This window comes from Sorex fumeus, unplaced genomic scaffold (assembly GCF_029834395.1).
Source record: "Sorex fumeus unplaced genomic scaffold, SorFum_2.1 ptg000072l, whole genome shotgun sequence".
In the NCBI taxonomy this organism is placed as follows: Eukaryota; Metazoa; Chordata; class Mammalia; order Eulipotyphla; family Soricidae; genus Sorex; species Sorex fumeus.
This window is the reverse complement of record NW_026606129.1, coordinates 49,489,432-49,506,864: the sequence shown is the minus strand read 5'-3', so window position 1 is coordinate 49,506,864 and position 17,433 is coordinate 49,489,432. Positions and strand designations below refer to the sequence as shown.

General features: G+C 53.9%; 2 protein-coding genes across 3 annotated transcripts; one reads left to right on the top strand and one right to left on the bottom strand.

The window, feature by feature from the left end:
- The first annotated feature begins 470 nt into the window (after positions 1-470).
- On the top strand, positions 471-15,312 carry SHISA5 (shisa family member 5). 2 transcript variants are annotated; one of them, XM_056129340.1, is made up of 6 exons: positions 471-652; positions 2,386-2,530; positions 10,259-10,342; positions 13,612-13,727; positions 13,872-14,087; positions 14,174-15,312. In XM_056129340.1, exons 1-6 carry the CDS (start codon positions 574-576, stop codon positions 14,251-14,253), a joined length of 720 nt encoding a protein of 239 aa, XP_055985315.1. In that variant the 5' UTR covers positions 471-573; the 3' UTR covers positions 14,254-15,312. The 2 variants fall into 2 exon arrangements, with proteins under 2 accessions (XP_055985315.1, XP_055985317.1); XM_056129342.1 differs by lacking the exons at positions 471-652; positions 2,386-2,530; positions 10,259-10,342 and adding an exon at positions 12,154-12,287.
- Positions 15,313-15,549: 237 nt separating this feature from the next.
- On the bottom strand, positions 15,550-17,404 carry TREX1 (three prime repair exonuclease 1). Its single transcript, XM_056129567.1, has 2 exons — positions 16,882-17,404; positions 15,550-16,564 (listed from the first exon to the last, which is right to left on the bottom strand). Exons 1-2 carry the CDS (start codon positions 17,178-17,180, stop codon positions 15,592-15,594), a joined length of 1,272 nt encoding a protein of 423 aa, XP_055985542.1. The 5' UTR covers positions 17,181-17,404; the 3' UTR covers positions 15,550-15,591.
- Positions 17,405-17,433: the final 29 nt, after the last annotated feature.

The following is a 17,433-nucleotide window of genomic DNA, read 5'->3' as shown; positions in this document are numbered from 1 at the left end:
CCCCACCCCTGGAGCCAGAAGATGGCTGGAGCGAGTGCCCAGGGCTGCTGCTTTCACAACCCCACCAGGCCTGGGGGTTGGATAACCAAGGGATGAAAGGTGTCACCAAAGCGGGGTGGGCTGACTTCAGACTTGGCTTCCAGATGGGGTCCCCTATCTGTAGGGCACCCATAGAGTGCCAACATGTGCCCTGGGCATTGTCCACAAGGCTAACCTGGTCCTTGGGTTCCTCTCGGTGCCAATGAGCACCCTCAAGAGCCTGAGAGGGTCTGCATCCGGGCTCCCATAGCACAGGGCAGGCGTCCCAGTTGCTGCAGGAGGTTCTGGGGAGACCCTCGGGCGACCCTCCAACGGATGGGAAAGTACCGGGAAGCCCAGGCAACTTGGGAGTGAGGGAGCAGACACCGGACGTGGCCTGGGAGGGGCGTCCGCTTCCCCGCCCTCTCCCCTCCTCTCCCTCCGGGGTTCCCGGAACGGCCGGGGCGGGGCGAGGACACGCCGGGCCTCTTGGGTCGCAAAGTCTGAGCTACCCCCGACCCTGGTGCTTCCGGCCGTCGGTCCGTCCGTCCAGCCATGGCAGTGCCGGGATCCGCGCCACGGATCGCGCTGCCGCTGCCGCTACTGCTGCTGCTGCTGGCGCCGCCACCTGGGGGTGAGCTCCGTGCTGGGGGGGGTGGGGGGGGCGGAGTAGGGGCGGCGAGACTCACAGGACCCTCAGGACTGCTTGACCCCGACTCCCCCCCAACCCCAGGCGCAGGACCCCCCAGGACTGCCTGACCCCTATCCCCAGGCGCAGGACCCCCAGGACTGCCTGACCCCAACTCCCTCCACCCCCAGGGGCAGGACCTCCCAGGACTGCCTGACTTCTACCCCCAGGCGCAGGACCACCCCCAGGGACTGCCAGACCCCCACCCCCTGACCGGCGCAGGACTCCCCCACCCCACCCCGACGGTCCCAACCTCCCCCCCCAACCCCTGGCGCAGGACCCCAGGACTCAACACCGCTGTGTGCCAGCAGGGACCCAGCCCATTGTTCTGCCCGGGCATGTGGGGGAGGGAGCCGTCCTCTGTAGTAGCTGCCAAGTGTCTGGGTCCCAGACAGCTGTAGGGGGACTCCCCATGGTGTCTTCATCAGAGGTTCCTTGCCCTGTCTCCTTCAGGGAGGTCCCACTTCCTTCTATGGCTTCCGTCTCAGAGGGCCTCTGGGTTGGGGATGATCTGGAACCCAGAGGCCCTCTGGGTTGAGGATGATCTGGAACCCAGAGGTCAGACCAGAGCTGACTGGTCTGAGTAGGGATCTGCCCCCGACCCTCTGCACCAGGGGTCCTGAGGATCTGATGGCTGGAATGGGGGAGTGAGCAAGGAGGACAGTCCATCCTGAGTGGCTGGGGGCCCACTAGCTAGAAAGGATTTCCCAGCCCCGCCCCCACTCTCTGCTCCAGCACAAGGCCCTGGCCTGCCTGTTTAGGCTGGAGGTGGGGTCACCTGCCATGCTGGGTCTGTTGTGGACTCAAGGTCCAGCAGGCCTTGCCCAGAGCAGGGTTCTGCCAACAGTTACCCAGAGTGAAGCCATCATCTCATTCCCAGCTTCCTCCTCTCTATAGCCACCCTACTCTGCCCATGGCCCTAAGGTTATGATGCCGAGTGGACCCTGCTGCCTCTGCAGACACGTAATTGTTCACCGGTCCTGGCCAGGCAGGGGCAGAATGTGCCAGGCCACTGGGGGTTAGCAAGTGGCCCTTTTCCCTGCACTTGGCATTTCATTTGGTGTGTACCCCGTCTGCTGCTGCCTGACACGTCCAGCCTCTGAGGAGACATGGGGACATTGTAGTGAATTCCTGGAGCTTTCTAACCGTCTGGTCACCCCAAGCCCTGGAACAGCTGCGGGGGTGCTGTCAGTCATCAGGGCAAGGTTGGGGTGGCTTCTGGAATGCCAGAAAGAAGGCCTGGAAGTAGGTGGGGGATGGGAAACAGGAACGAATAGGGACAGAGTGAACCAGGGTGGGAAGTGAGGGTGACCATCAAGGTCCTTGTGGCTTGTCCCCTGCATTGTAGACCCTGGAATTGATCCCGTGGTAAGGGGGACTGGGGTGAGAGTTGTGGAGAGCAGGGGGTGACCCTGTGAAACACTAAGCAAGTCCATCTGCCAGCCGAGGGTGTGCAGAGTGGCGGGCAGAGGGGGACCCAGTTAGGAGCCAGTGCTGCCCAGTAGGTAGGGCAAGACTGGTAGGGGTGGTGGCCAGCGGAGGCCAGTGACTGAATCTGCCCAGTTTGTTTGTGCCCTCTGGTCATGCTGGGATAGGTGCTGTGCTGACCGGATGTGGCTGAGGCCTGGTGTGAGACTGGGCCCCGTGGCCCCAGGCAAACAGGTGTGTCTCTGCTGCAGCCCAAGGTGAGGTGTGTGTGGCTTCCAGTGGACGTGGCTTCCCTGAGTTCTGTCCCGTGTTCTGCTGTGGCACCTGCAGTGACCAGTATTGCTGCTCTGATGTGAGGAAGCGAGTGCAGAACCCGGAGAGCTGTGTTGTGGCCAGGTGGGTGCACTGGTGGGCAACAGGTGGGTGGGCGCATGGAGAGAGATCACCTTGCCCCCGCCCCACCTCCTCCAGGGGGCCCTCTCTGTTGGAGACTCTGTTCAGTTTATTGTATGTTTCTCTCTCCCTCATCCTGGAAGGCTCCACCTTATCCAGCTGACCAAGCAGCCAGCTGTGCATTTCCCTTATCCCAGCATATCCTCAGAGCGGGCACTTTGGTATGAGTACTCCTCAGGACACGCCTGCATCTGGTGGGCTGTGATCTCTGCATGTACCATCTTGTGACCCTGCCTGTGGATCATAACTTGACCTTCTGGCATGACCCATGGATTTACACTTGGGTGTAGAATATAGATGGTTTCATGGGGGGCGAGAGAGATAGTGCAGTGGGGAGGGTGTTTGCCTTGCATGTGGCTGACCCAGGTTCAATCCCCAGCATCCCATATGGTCCCCTAAACCCTCCAGGAGTAATTCCTGAGTGCAGAGCCAGGAGTTAGCCCTGATCACTGCTGAGTGTGTCCCCACAATGCCAAGGCCCCCCCCCCCCACATACACCAAAAGATGGTTTCATGAGCCGATAACCAAGATATGTGCTCCTATCCAGTGGTGCCCTTTGCAATATTCTATGTTTCCTTTACAAGGTGCTCTTACAAATTTACTTCAGTGTTTTTTTTTCCTTTTTTGGGTCACACCTGGCGATGATCAGGGGTTACCCCTGGTGGTGCTTGGGGGACCATAATGGATGCCAGGAATTGATCCCGGGTCAGCCACATGCAAGGCAAATGCTCTACCTGCTGTACTATTGGTCTGGCCCCCATTTATTTATTTTTAATTGTATTATTATTTTGGTTTGGGGGCCATACCAGGTGGTGCTCAGAATTTATTCCTAGCCTCAGGGGTCACTCCTAGCAGGCTGTAAATGCAATCCTATGCAATGCTGGGGATCAGTCCCGGGTTAGCTGTGTGCAAGGCAAATGCCCTTCCTACCCACTGTACTGCTTCTCTCGCTTCAGATTTGCTTTATTTTTATTTAATTTTTTGGTTTTTGGGTCACACCCAGCAATACTCAGTGATTACGTTTGGCTATGGATTCAGGAATTACTCTGAAAGTGCTCAGAGGATCATAAGGATGTCAAGGATTGGGCCTGAGTTGACTGTGTGCAAGGCAAAAGCCCTACCTGCTGTACTATCTCTGAACCCTCCAGATTTACTTGATTCTCCCATGACTGCTCCAGTTCTCCCTAACCCCTTGGCCACCAGTTTTCTGGTCAGGGCATTTCCCTTCTGTTGTGTACTTGCCCAGTCTGTGCTGCTTTGTGCATATCGAGGCCCCTTTGGAGTTCTACGCGGTGTGGTAAGACCTATTCACTCTGCCCTGTGCCCTCCCCTGCTCAGCCCATATCATCGCTACTACAGATGGCTACAGCAAGCATCTTTGTTCATTTGCTTCTGCCTTTTATTGAGCTGTGGAGAATTTCTTGGAAGTGTACCCAGGGGCCAATTTCCAGGTCACAGAGTGGTGAGGCATTGCCAGAGGCTTCCCTGGTGCTCTTGGGAGCAATGCTCTGCACTGTGGTCACCTGATGCTTCCGGCAGGTTCAGTATGGCCTTATGTTTCACAAATATATTTTGATTTTTTTTTTTTTTGAAAAATTTTGGGGCACTCCTGGTGGGGCTCCTGATACTGTGCTCCGGGGTTACTCCTGGTGATGCCCATATGCAATGCTGAAAATCATATGTAGTGTACTTCAAAGTCCGCCTCCCAAAAAAGAGGGGGGGGGGGGGGAGAGAGAGAGAGAGAGAGAGAGAGAGAGAGAGAAAATAATTTTTAGAGAGAAATTTTTTGTTAGTTTGTTTTTGATTTTTGGGTCACACTGTTGCTGTTGAGATGCTTCAGGGATTACTCCTGCCTCTGCAATCAGGAATTACTCCTGGTGGTACTTAGGGAATCATATGGGATGCTGCTGATTGAATCCAGGTTGGCTGCATGCAAGGAAAACACCCTACCTGCTGTTCTATCACTTTTTAGAGAGAAATTTATATCTTAAATGCTTGAAATCTTTTTGTGTTTTGGGCCACACCTGTTGTGGCCTTACTCCTGCCCCTGCTCAAGGATCACTCCTGGCAGGGCTCTGGGGGCATACAGATGCCACGGAGTCCGCTGCATGAAAGGCAAGTGCCTTAACCCCTGAGCTCTCTCTGGCCCCAAGTGCTGAAATAATCTAAAAATAATCTTTTAGACAGAGAGACCGAACGGGGTCAAGGTGCTTGACTTCAGGACCCGGGTTTGACTCCCAGTGCAGCATATGGCCCTGTAAGCACCAGCAGAGGTTCCTCCCGAACACAGAGACATAAATATTTCCTGAATACTTGGGGGAGAGGGTCCCAAACAGTGCTCAGAGGGCCTGGGATCACTCGCTCTGATTTTCAGCCAACTGGGCCAGATGGTTGAGTACTAGAGCTGGGGTACTGTGCCGCTTGGGCACTGTCGTGCTGTGGTCATTGGGCTTAGATCTCAGGGACTTCAAGGGCTATACTCAGAGGCCCTGCATTGCCGTGTGTGTTTTCAAAAGGTCCGGTGGCGCTCTTATCTCTCTTGCTGCCCGCGTCCAGTAGTCTCACTTCGCTTCCCCCACCCCGGGGAGGTCGAGGGCAAGGTAGGCGAAGGAAGGAACAAGGGCCAGGCTGGTCGGTATCAATTGTAGTTTATTCCAATCTTCACTCTCACCTCTGACTCTGCCCTCTGGAGACTGAGCTCTCGAGCCCGAGCCCGCGCCTCAGCCTGAGCCTCTGCCTGAGCCTCAACCTGAGCCTCAGTCTCTGCTCTCTCGAACCCAAGCCTGAGCCCGAGCTTGAGCCCAAGTCTGAGCCTCAGCCTCCTCCTCAGCCTGAGCCTTCTCTCTCTGCTCTCTCGAGCCCTAGCCCCCTTTGAGTTTCAGTCTTAGTTTATGTAGGGTGTTGACACAAAGGTGGGTTGAACATTAACAAATCAGCAAAGAGAGGTAAGACCACTCCTCCAGGAGATTAACTCAAGGATAAAATCTCATCTAAAGATCTAAAGAGATTATTCCAGATTACTAGGCTCAAGGGTGGGATCCCAACAAGGGTGGTTTTTTTTTTTTTTTTTTTTTGCTTTTTGGGTCACACCCAGTGTTGCACAGGAGTTACTCCTGGTTCATGCACTCAGGAATCACTCCTGGCGGTGCTCGGGGGACCATATGGGATGCTGGAAATCGAACCTAGGTCAGCTGCGTGCAAGGCAGACGCCCTACCCGCTGTGCTATTGCTCCAGCCCCAAGGTTGTGTTCTTTCCTCAGCTAGTAATCTACTTAAATAGTTGCAGTAAATCTACTTCCAATATTTCTAGCAATGTCATTCTGTATGAGCACAGAAAGAGATGTAAACTTACAGTTTGGTTCTTCCTGAGGACATCTCACTATATATTCTGCAATCCTCAGGCCAGGTTAGTCTTCCTAGCCCCAGCAGGATCCTAGTCTTGTCGTTACTTACCTTTGGGTCATGACAGCATTTGTCCATGATCATGCTCTCAACTTCTAGTTGAGTATTGTGGTGCTTTGGCCTGACCCATTTCGATGCCAGGGTAGCTCACAGCTTGCCCTGGATCCATTCAGTCCCTCATTGGGACCCTGCTTTTGGGGAGCTAGGAAGCGAGGGCAACTGAGTCAAGAAAGCAGATGCCTAGGAGTAAATATTATTTGGAGTCAATCAACTCCCAAGTTACAAAGCATAATATTAACTGTCTTCCTGTGTCCATACAGAAAGGACATTGCTTTAAGGTAAACTATGCAAAAGACATAACTTACAATACATGTTCAGTGTCCTTAGAAGGATCTGATCTTACAAGCTAACAGAATCTGAATAGGGAGAAAAGGTGATTAACTGGATGGGGAGGAGAGCACAGAGAAGAGTTTACAGATAAACAGAGGATTGGGAGTAACTCGGGAGCACTGTGATGGGTGTAACCCGATAAACTTAAGCTCCCTGTGGCAATGTTATCCTACAGTGCTGGGAGTTTTTTGTTTACTTTCTGGAGCCACTCTGGTGATGCTCGGGGCTTACTCCTGGCTCTGAGCCCAGAGATCACTCCTGGCAGGGCTCAGGTGAGCATAAGGGATGCTGGGAATCAAACCATGGTCAGCTGTGTGCAAGGCAAGTAAGTGCCTTACCCACTGCTCCAATCCCTGGGAGTTTTATTGTTTTCTTCTGCAGTTCTGCGGGTCACGCCTCGCCTCATGCACGTAAAGCATGTACTTTGCTGCTGAGCCACATCTGCCTGATACTGGGATGAACTGGGGTCATAGGCATGAGAAGCAGGTGCCCCTAACCCCTGTGCTATCTCCCTAGCCCAAGGACTGTATTTTATTATTGTTGTTGTTGTTATTTTAGTTTTGTTTCTGGGCCATATCCAACCTGATGATGCTCAGGGCTTATTCCTGGCAAGAGTCTAGTGACAGGCATTGAATCCGGGTGAGAGAGAGAGAGAGAGAGAGAGAGAGAGAGAGAGAGAGAGAGAGAGAGAGAGTATTCCCTAGAGAGATAGAGATGTATGCACTCTCTCCGGCCCTTGTATTTTTTAATTCTGTGATTTCTGTTTGGACTCTCCTTAAATTTCCTCTCACTTTCTTTGTCTTTGTTGAAGTCGTTTTCCCTTGATTGCCTCAGTTTCTGAGCATCATGAGGACTGTTGCTTCTTCAGGTCAGCTGACAGTTTATTATTGCTCCATTGCAAGGCTTGGGGGACTATTTGGGGTCTTAGGGATTAAACCAAGCTTGGCTGCTTCCAGGCAAGCTCCTTTTCTGGTATACTCTCTCTCTCTCTCTCTCTTGCTCTCGCTCTCCTTCCTCTTCCCACTTGGGAGCCCCCACTGTGATTTTAAAAAAAAAGTATTATATATATATATATATATGATTTTTGGGTCACACCCTGGTTCTGCACTCAGGAACTACTCCTGGCAGTGCTGGGGAGGGGGGGGGGGACGACATATGGGGCCATATATATTTTTGCTCCAGCTGAAAAAACCACATATTTTTAACACTTTTTTTTTCTTTTCAGTAATCTTACTGTGGTGGTCTAGATGTGTTTTATTTTCCCCCCCACTAAATTTAGGCTGCTTAGAATTCTCAGCACTTCTTGAAATCCTTGCTTATTTTATTTTTATTATTATTTTACTAGTGATAGCACTGCGGTAGAGCATTTGCCTTGCGCGCAGCCAGCCTGGCCGAGCTGGAATCGATTCCTCTGCCCCTCTCGGAGAGCCCGGCAAGCTGCCGAGAGTATCTCACCTGCACAGCAAAGCCTGGCAAGCTACCCTTGATGTAATACTCCGAACACAATAACAAGTAACAAACACAGTAACAGTATGCCAAACACAGTAACAACAAGTCTCAAAATGGAGACATTACTGGGCCCGCTGGAGCAAAATCGATGAATAGGAGGACAGTGTTTGTTTCATGGTTGTTTTGACGATTATTTTGGTTTGGGGCAACATTTGATGATGATCAGGAGTTACTCCTGACTGCGCTCAGGAATTGCTCCTGGAAGTGCTAAGGGATATATGGGATGCTGGGGATCGAACCTGGATTGGCCGCATGCAGGCAAGTGCCCTACCTGCTGTTCTGTCTCTCGGTTATTTTTAATCAGTGAAAAAGATGTTAGTCGTTATCACTTTTTTATTTTCTCTCATAGTGCGGGGTCTCAAACTCGGACCTCCTACGTGCAAGCCCTGCTCTTTACTGCTGAGCTACGCCCCCACCCACACCCTCTCTGTAACGATCTGTTCCTGCAGCTGCTCTCTGCTCCTTTCAGGCGCTAATCATATGTCTAAGATCTTCCGTAAATTCTGTTCCGTATTTCACTTACAGCTTCTGTATTTACATTTTCCACTTTATTTTGATGACTGGGTTTCTATATATATATCAGTTTGAACATATGCTCAAGTTAATTGATCATGTCGTAGTGATAGCTCATCCTCTGTAAAGTCCATCTAATCACTTACTGATTTGTTGTTGTTTTTGTTTAGTTTCAGTGTTCTTTAAATTTATTTCTTCTTCTCTCTCTTGCTTTTTTTCTCCTCCTTTCTCTTGGATTTTGTAGTGTTAGGGATCAAGCCCAGGAGGTGATACAATGACAAAAAGTACTTCCCTGGGGACCAGAGAGATAGTACAGCAGGTAGGGCATTTGCCTTGCATACCTGGGTTCAATCCCCAGCATTCTATAAAGTCCTCCAAGCACTATCAGGAGTAATTCCCTGAGTGCAGAGCCAAAAATGACTCCTGACCCTAAAACAAAAACAAAAATGCAAAGTACCTGCTTTGCCAGCATGAGGCCCTGAGTTGAACCCCTGATCTGTCCACATGTGCTCAGTATGGTGTCCCAGTGACTCTGTTCTTCGGAACCCGGTGCCACAACAAAGTCCACTGTGCTGATGGGCTAGAGTTTAGCAGGCTGAGCACACACTTTGCATGCAGGAGCCTTGGGTTTGATAAACACTACACAGTCTCCTGAACACCACTCCACTGGGAGTCCCTGGGTCACTCTCTGGTGTGACCCGAGTTGCATGCTTGCCAGGCTCTGTGTTCCCATAGTTTTCAGCCATGGAGGTTGCTGGGGTTCACGTGCTCAGTAGTGCTGTGGACCGGGTTTTGCCCTTGCTGAGTAGTTACTACAGAGCCTGCACATGTGCTCTCCTGGCCTCACATTCTTGGGTTTTATTTATATATTGGATTTGGGGCCATACCCAGCAGTGCTCAGGGCTTACTCCTGGCTCAGGGATCACTCCTGGTGGGACTTGCGGGACCATATGCCGTGCTGGCGATTGAACCCAGGTCAGTTGCCTACAAGGCAAACACTTACCCTCTGTGTTACCCCTGGCCCTTGTGCCCACACTCTCTTTTTTTGGGGGTCATACTCGGCAATGCACAGGGGTTGCTCCTGGCTCATGCACTCAGGAATTACTCCTGGCAGTGCTCAGGGGACCATATGGGATGCTGGGAATCGAACCTGGTTGGCCTCGTGCAAGGCAAACACCCTACCCGCTGTGCTACTGCTCCAGCCCTGCCCCCATTCTTAATCGAGGCATGCAAGTAACATTTGTGGTGTTTACGGGGCTCACTGTGGCTCTCACACCTGTGCTCACTGTGGGTCATACTTCCTGGCTGGTGCACATGCACATTTTTTCTTTAAAGTTGTGGTGTTTCTTGGGTGTTGAACCCCTTTTTTTGGTGATGCTTATAGACTCCTGGCCATAGTGCGGTCAGGGGTTCCTTTTGACACAGAGTTGTCAGAATCGTGCCCAGCATACGTGGGCACAGAAAATTTGAACTCAGGCCCGAACTCTTGCAAGCAAGATGCTCTGAGCCCCTTCTTTATTCCTTTGGGCCCCTTTTCAAATCTCTTTTGAGCAGTGTTCTGTGGTTTCACATGTAGTCCACCCTGGACACCCTGTAGTCCCCTGTACACTTTCTTCGTGTGTATTATCTGTCCTGAGGAGGCCATCAGAGCTACCACTGTGACAGTTCGACATAGAATTTTTTGGTTCGTTGGCTTTTGTTTCGGAGTTTCGGAGGTACTCAGAGGGTCCTCTGACTCTGTGCTCAGGGTTCACTCCTGCCGTGATTGGGGGACCATTTGCGGTGCTTGGAAGGTAAGTGCCTCCCCACCTGTTCTGTGACTTGGGTGTGAACCGAGATTTTTTTTTTTCTTCTCAGTGTGGCTGCTGCTCTGAACACAGCCCCGCGGGAGCAGCTGGGCACAGCTCTGAAGTTCAGCATGGACGATGATCCCATGTCAGGGTAAGTGAAACCTGCAAGCTGGGTGCATGCGTGCTGGAGGGGACGGGAGCTCTGGTGGCCCGCCCAGAGAGGGTTTAAGGGCCTGGATGGGGCACCAGGAAGCTGTGTCTGATCCCCAAGACCTTTGCTTCTTATGCTAGGAAGCTCTTGTCCTGATTATTGAGCACTGCAAGGCGGGCTGGTTGCAGGTGGATAATTAAAGGATAGTGGCACAGATCTGATTTGGTGTCTTGAGACTGGTTTTCAGAGAGGGTATATTGGAAGCCTGGTGTGTGGTGTGGACCTCCTCATAGCAACGTGCCAACGAGAATACACCTCAGTTCTGATGCTGTCTAACCAGAGAGCATGCCCCTTCTTGGGCAGTGATCCACAGAGCTCAGGAGCCCCGCTTGATGCTCTGCGTTACAGAGGAAATGAGGGCAGGAAGGTGGCTCAAGGGCTGAGCATGTGCTTTTGCATTCGGAGTTCTGGGTTGGATTCCTGTTGCACTCTAGCCCTGCTAGGAGTGATCCCACTCCTAACCCCCTCACCTCTCCAGCACAGAGCCAGGAATAGCCCCAGATCATGGCTGGGTATGCTCCTCCCCGCAAACAAACAAAAAACGCAGAGTAAGAAAGAAAACAGAAATAGCCTGGTGGAAGAGATGCAGCTTAGGGGAAGGAGAGGCAGGAGGCATGAGCCTCACCGCACTCCCTTCTCCCCTGACCTTTTGCCCTCCTCTGCTTTGCATGCCTTGCCTTGACTAAGATGGAGCCTAGTGTGGGGAGCCCCCGTTCCCACCCCTTGGAGGGGTGGTTCCATGAGTACTGTGACATGTGCCATGGACCCAGTGACCCCCATCCCAGTATTGTATTTTTTCAAAGTCTCAGGCTTGACTGTCCTACCCTACCCTAGGGGCCCCGTGGGAATTTATTCTATTCCTCAGGGATTTAGTGAACATCTACCCTGGGCCACGCTGTGAGCCACAACAAGTGCATGGGGCCAGATACTGATTAAATTCTGGGAGAGCATTTGTTAAGGAACCTGACCTGGCTTGCCTCCTTACAGGTAATGGGGCGGTGTGAGTGTGAGTGTGTGTGTGTGTGTGTGTGTGTGTGTGTGCGTGCGCGCGTGTGAGCGCACACATGCTCTAGGGCTTCTTCTAGCAGTGCTGGAGGGACTCTGTGTGTCCCCAGAGTGGACCCTGAGCCTTTTGCATTGAATAGATTACTCCTGGCCACAGAAATGAAGTTTTGTGCTGAGGTCTGCAGGGTGAGCAGGAGGGAGTGGATGGGGATGGAAGAGAAGGTGGACGGGTCCCGCTGGGCAAAGTCCCTGAAGGTCTTTCCAGAGCTGAAAGAAGTAGGATGTGTCTGGAGCAGTGAGAAGATGAGGGGGAGGGGATGAGGGTCGGGGCATGGGAGTTTTGAGTATATAAGGAGCTTGGTTTATTTAGAATTTTTGATTTTTGTTTTTTGGGCCACATCCTCCTGTAGGGATGCAAGGGATCATACTGGGTGCCAGGGATGAACACTGGTCAGCCAGGTGCAAGGCGAGCATCGTGCCTGCAATACTATCTCTTTCTGGACCCTTATTGGGGGGTGAGGGAGCGGGGTGCCTGGGGGGCCCTATAGGGAGCCTGGGTAGCTGTAAGCTCTGCTGGAGCGCCTGGGCACTGAGCAGGAGTGAGAGGCGGGGCTTCTCAGACCCTGAGTGGTAGTGCTGCCCTGCCCCTATGTGAGTGGCAGCCGGGAGCGGTGGGAGCCTGGGCCATGCTGTGTCTTTAAGAGGGCCCCAGTGTTTGTCCTTCTGCCATGACGTCAAGAGAGGGCGGGCCGGGGCGGGCCCGGGCAGGCCAAGGAGATTTGCTTTCTTTTTCCCTGAAGGGGAGGAGATCCGAAACTCTTAGAAAGCGGGAAGTAGGGGATGCCAGAGGCCCCTGAGTGAAGTCTGAGGCTAATATGGGGTGAGCTTGGGCTGTGTTTGTGTGCTTGTGTGGGCATGTGTGCGCGCATGTGCATCAGAGGCAGAGGATGGCCCTGTTGTCTGTCGTTGTGTGTGTGTATGTGTGTGTGTGTGCGCACGCGTGTGTGCGCGCACACACACATGATGGCCCTGTAGCATGTCATTTTGTGAGTGTGCATGAGGTAGACCTATTGTCATTGTGGTGTGTGTGTATGTGTGTATGATGGCCCTGTAGGGTGTTGCTGTGGTGTGTGTGAAGGCCCTGTTCTTTGTGCAGTGTGGCATGTATATGTATGTGTGTGAGATCCCTGTAGTGTGTCATTGTGCGCTCATGTGTGATTGTGTGATGGCCTTGTAAATGTGTATCATTTTGTGCAAGGTGTGTATATTTGTGTGCATATGTGTGATGACTTTGTAGTGTGTTGTGGTGTGTGTGTGTGTGTGTGTGTGTGTGTGTGTGTGGTCCTTGATTCCTAGAAGGGGGCTGTGGGTGAGGAAAAGGCAAGGGCCTCCTGTGTTGAGCAGAAGGGCAGACCTCTCTGATCTGGCCTTGGGCCACATTCAAGGCTCTCTGGGAAAGGTTCCTTTGACTCTTGGGCTGCGCTGCCCAGTTTTGGTCTGATAGAAGCCCCTCACCCAGGTAGCGAGGCAAGGCCCTGCCTCCACTCCAGCTGATCTGGCTCCTTTCATAACTACATGCGCTTGCTGCAGCTAAGCGTTTGCCTTCAATAGACTTGACTTGGCCTCTGGAAATGGGAGGAGAGTGCGGGACAGTCAGGAAAGTCAATTTTGCTGAACTTCCCAGACCAGGGCCTGCTTACTCACAGGGAAGGTCACACTGTGGTGTCCCAAACCAGCAGGGCCACATCAGGCCTGTCCCTGTCATTGCCTGACACAATTTACCTGCCAGCCAGCTAGTCAGAGCATGGGATTCCAGGGATGTGTGGACAGCTGGTCTAATGCTGGCACCTGGGGCCAGCAGCTCTGCCTTGGGCACAAAGGTGGCTGTGTGAGGCTGTCACCCCATGCGTTTTCTCTCCTCATTGGTCTGCCTTGTGAACCTTGGCATTGCTGGAATATCAGCCTCTGCTTTCTGAGCCATCCTGCCTTCAACATCTGTTTCCTCCCTGGCCCCGCCAGCTATTCTGTTTCCTGTCGCAGAGTTGGGCTCAGATCACACAGTGTCTGGCTTGTGGCCTGTGTTCCATGACCATCTGCTGATCAGCTGGTGGGGTGGGCAAGATGTGTGTGTGTGTGGGAATTGGTGTGGTGTTGCTCCTGGCAGATGGTGTATGACCCTGGATTGTGATTTGACAACTTTGCAGGTTCGGGGCGACGGTAGCCATCGGCCTGACCATCTTTGTGCTCTGTGTGGTCACCATCATCGTCTGCTTCACTTGCTCCTGCTGCTGTTTGTACAAGATGTGCTGCAGACCACGTCGTAAGCCTGTCTATCCCCACCCTTACTCTGGTCCTTATGCACACCCACTGCAGGGGGGCAGGGGTTGCTGCTCAAGACCCCAGTTGGGTTCAGCTGGAGGGAGACGGTGAGACTGAGGGTCCTGACTGGGCTTCTCTTTTATAGCGGTCGTGACCACCACCACGTCCACCACTGTGGTGCATGCCCCGTACCCACAGCCTCCTCCAAGTGTGCCACCCAGCTACCCTGGACCTACCTACCAGGGCTACCACCCCATAGCTCCACAGCAAGGGATGCCAGCAGCACCCTATCCAGTGCAGTACCCACCACCCTACCCAGCCCAGCCCATGGGCCCGCCGGCCTACCACGAGACATTGACTGGTGAGTACCACTGCCACCTCCACTACACCTGATCCCCCTACTATAGCCACGGGACCTACAACCACCGAGTGTCCTCTCTGTTTCAGGAGGAGCAGCCATGCCCTACCCTGTCAGCCAGCCTCCTTACAACCCGGCCTACATGGACCCACCGAAGGCCGGCCCTTGAGCACGCCTCTGTCTCTGGCTGCCATTGATGTGTGAGTGTGTGTGAATGCGAACGCAGACACGGTTCTCTTTATGAGTAGTGAGTGTGTGAGTTGTCTCTACACAGGCTTTTTTACAATGCTGACGTGGTGGTGAGCGGCCCTCGCCAGAGATGCTGGGACATACTTTGTTCTCTTCCTCCCTTGACATTATGCTTCTTGAAATTACAAGACTCAAAGAATGACTCAAAAGAGCTCTTTTCCGGACCACCCCCAGGAGACCAGAGGGCCATGTCACACTAGAGTCACACGGTTTTTTTTTTTTTTGTTTTTTTTTTGGTGGCAGCATGCATGTGCTCTCCTTTTGGTGGAATGGCCACTGCTTGAGGCCAAGAAGAACCAGAGCCATGATGCAGGCAGGTGGGTAAGGCTTGTGGCCCAGCAATAAGGTTCAAGTCACTAGAGTGGGAATTCCAAGCTCCTGGGCCTGTGCTACGCCCAGCGAGGGCAGGCAGCGTTCGGGCATCAAAGCACCCCAGGCAGAGCCTCATCCACCTGTATGAACCATCTGCTCAGACTGTCCCCAGCTCCTCTCTGGGATCGCCGGGGAGCCATGTGCACCCACAGGTCACCCTCTACTGGTGCCAGCCCATGACAGGTGGTCAGTGTGCCACCTACACACTCAAGTGTCTTCTCCCTGCAGTGTATCCGTTTTACTTTTAGCCAAATATTATGCCTTATCCTGTTGCAAAAGGTGTGTGAAAATTTCAGTGGGCTGAAACCACTGGGACATGAATAGCCCACTGAGAGGGACCATCTGACGCTCGTCATTCCCTGCTTCCTCCAACAACAGCCCCAGCGAGTGTCCAGCTTCTGTGCCTGTCAAGATTGTCTGGGCAGTGGGACCCTTGGGTCAGGGGGCAATGTGGACCCAAGGTGGAGGGGAACTCTGGGTGGCAGCTCAGACCCAAACTTGAATTCCTCCGTGTCCCTGGCCCTCTGTTCATTCTCACCAGGTCTTGCCTAGATTTGTACCTGTTCACGTGTTTCTGTGTTGTTTATAATAAAGGCAAACTTTTGGAGCTGCTGCCCTCTTTTCTTCTGTGTTGGCTGCTGGGATTGGATAGTAGGCCTGGTCCCAATTCCGATGGGCACCTGGGTGTCTTGCCTCTTGTTGAGGTTTAGGTGTCTGACCATCCTGCTGGGGAGGGTGAGAGGGAGGGTGAATCCCTGCCACCCTCTGTGCCCATCTTCCCTAAGTGTCCCCAAGTGGGGCGGAGGCCCTTGTGGCTACTAAAGAGGGGAGGAGACAGGTAGTCAGTGCTGAGTGGGTTTTTATTAGTCAGACTGCTCTTCCTGGCCTACTGTCCAGGTGTGGCCAGGGACAGCCCATACAGTGTGGCTATCGCCAAGGTCAGGAAGGCCAGCAGGCCCAGTGGGGCTAGCAAGCCTTCCTTGGGTGATGCTCCGGGGCCGTGCACGGGAGGAGGGGCATTGGATCTCCTGCCTCTTCCAACGTTGGGATTGGGGTCCCTGACTCTGTTCAGGGATGCAGGGACTATGGTAGCATACGGCCTTGGATTGGAGTCAGCCGAGGTGGGCCCCACCTCATACATGGGCTTGACGGTGCTAAAGGGCTTGGCGTGAGCGTCCACCCACCGCAGGAGGGCCTGTGGCCTCCACTGACAGATGCTGAGCAGAGCCAGCACGTCCCCCTCAGCCGTGTGGGAGTCTGGCGCTGCCTGCCCGTACAGGCGTGTATAGATGCTGCCCAAGCTGTAGCTCTTCCTTGGTCCATGCTCTGAAGACCTGCCCGCTTGCTCCAGGGCCTTCATGGCTGCAATGCTGTCCACACAGAAGGCGCTGTCCAGAACACTGGAAAGGCCCAGAGTGGCCAGCTCCGCCTGGAGCAGAGGGAAGTCGTATCGGTCCCCGTTGTGTGCCACCAGGCACCAGGGCTGGGGCTGGCGCTGCAGAAAGGCCTGGAGCATGTTGGCCACGTTGGTATCGAAGTGTTGACGCCCATGTGCTGCCAGCAGATCTGTGTTCAACCCTGTGATCTCGCTGGCTGCAGGGTTACAGGCCTTCCCTGGAGCCACGCACAGAGAGAGCTTGTCCACCACACGGGGTGGAGGGGGCACTGTGGGAGATGGCCCCTGAGGGCTGGGTGGGCTCTCCAGAGCACATCTGTGGATGGCCAGCAGGCACAACTCCGTGACCTTGGGCTGGGAGAAGGGTAGGCCAGTAGCCTCCAGGTCCAAAAAGATGAGGGTCTGTATGGGGGCCGGGGGCAGTGCCTGCGAGCCCATGGTGAGGCAGGTACCTGTGCTGAGCCTGGGAAGAAGCATGGGAAAGGAGTGGGTATGAGTGCCCGGCAGCAAGAAGGCAGGTGGAGAGGGGCTGGGAGGGGCCAGGCAGAACAGCATATTTCTGGCCCTGGCCAGTCATGCTTGGGAGCTCCAGGACCCATTTTCAGGGCAGGAAGCCTGAAAATGGGGGAGGGAGAGGGGAAGGTGGCTTCCTTGGTGGGGCCAGCACACAGCTCCGGAAGATTGGGCTCCTCCCCCATGTCCACCTAGTCTGGGAAAGGGCACCGGTGGCCTTTCCACCTTGCCCAGCCCATTGAGGGGGAGTGGGGGGTCCTCACTTACCGGTCAGCAAGCAGCGGCACTGACTCTGGGCGCACACTTTCCGGCTGGCTCTCGCAGCTGGCAGCAGTGGCGGGAAGTGAAACTCCCCGGAGCCCGCCCAGGGGCTGGCCTCTGCAGGGCCTGCCCACCTCAGCTGCCTGCCCGGAGGCCCCTCCCTCCCCATCCGTCCTGCTCACAGCCACAGTGGAGGCCTGTTGCCTGCACAGTGCCATGCAGGTTCTCTCATGCTTCCCGCAGCCAGCCCAAACTATGGGAGAATGGTGGGATTTGAGACCTCCCGGAGACCCTACCATGGCCATTATGAGCCCACACTTGTCCCCACATTCCCAGGACTCCCTGGTTTGGGCCTAGGCTAAGAGCTGCCTTCTTTCTTGCCACACCAGATTTCTTCCTAAGGCCTAGGCCCAGAGCGATGACTCAGGACAATTCACAGGCAGGGCAGGGCTCCTTCCCGCAGGCTGACTCGTTACCATGGGGACAGGAAGAAGGATCCCAGCCTTCCCGGAGTCTGGTCTTGCTCCATCCCTCCCACTCAGCCAACACAGATCAGAC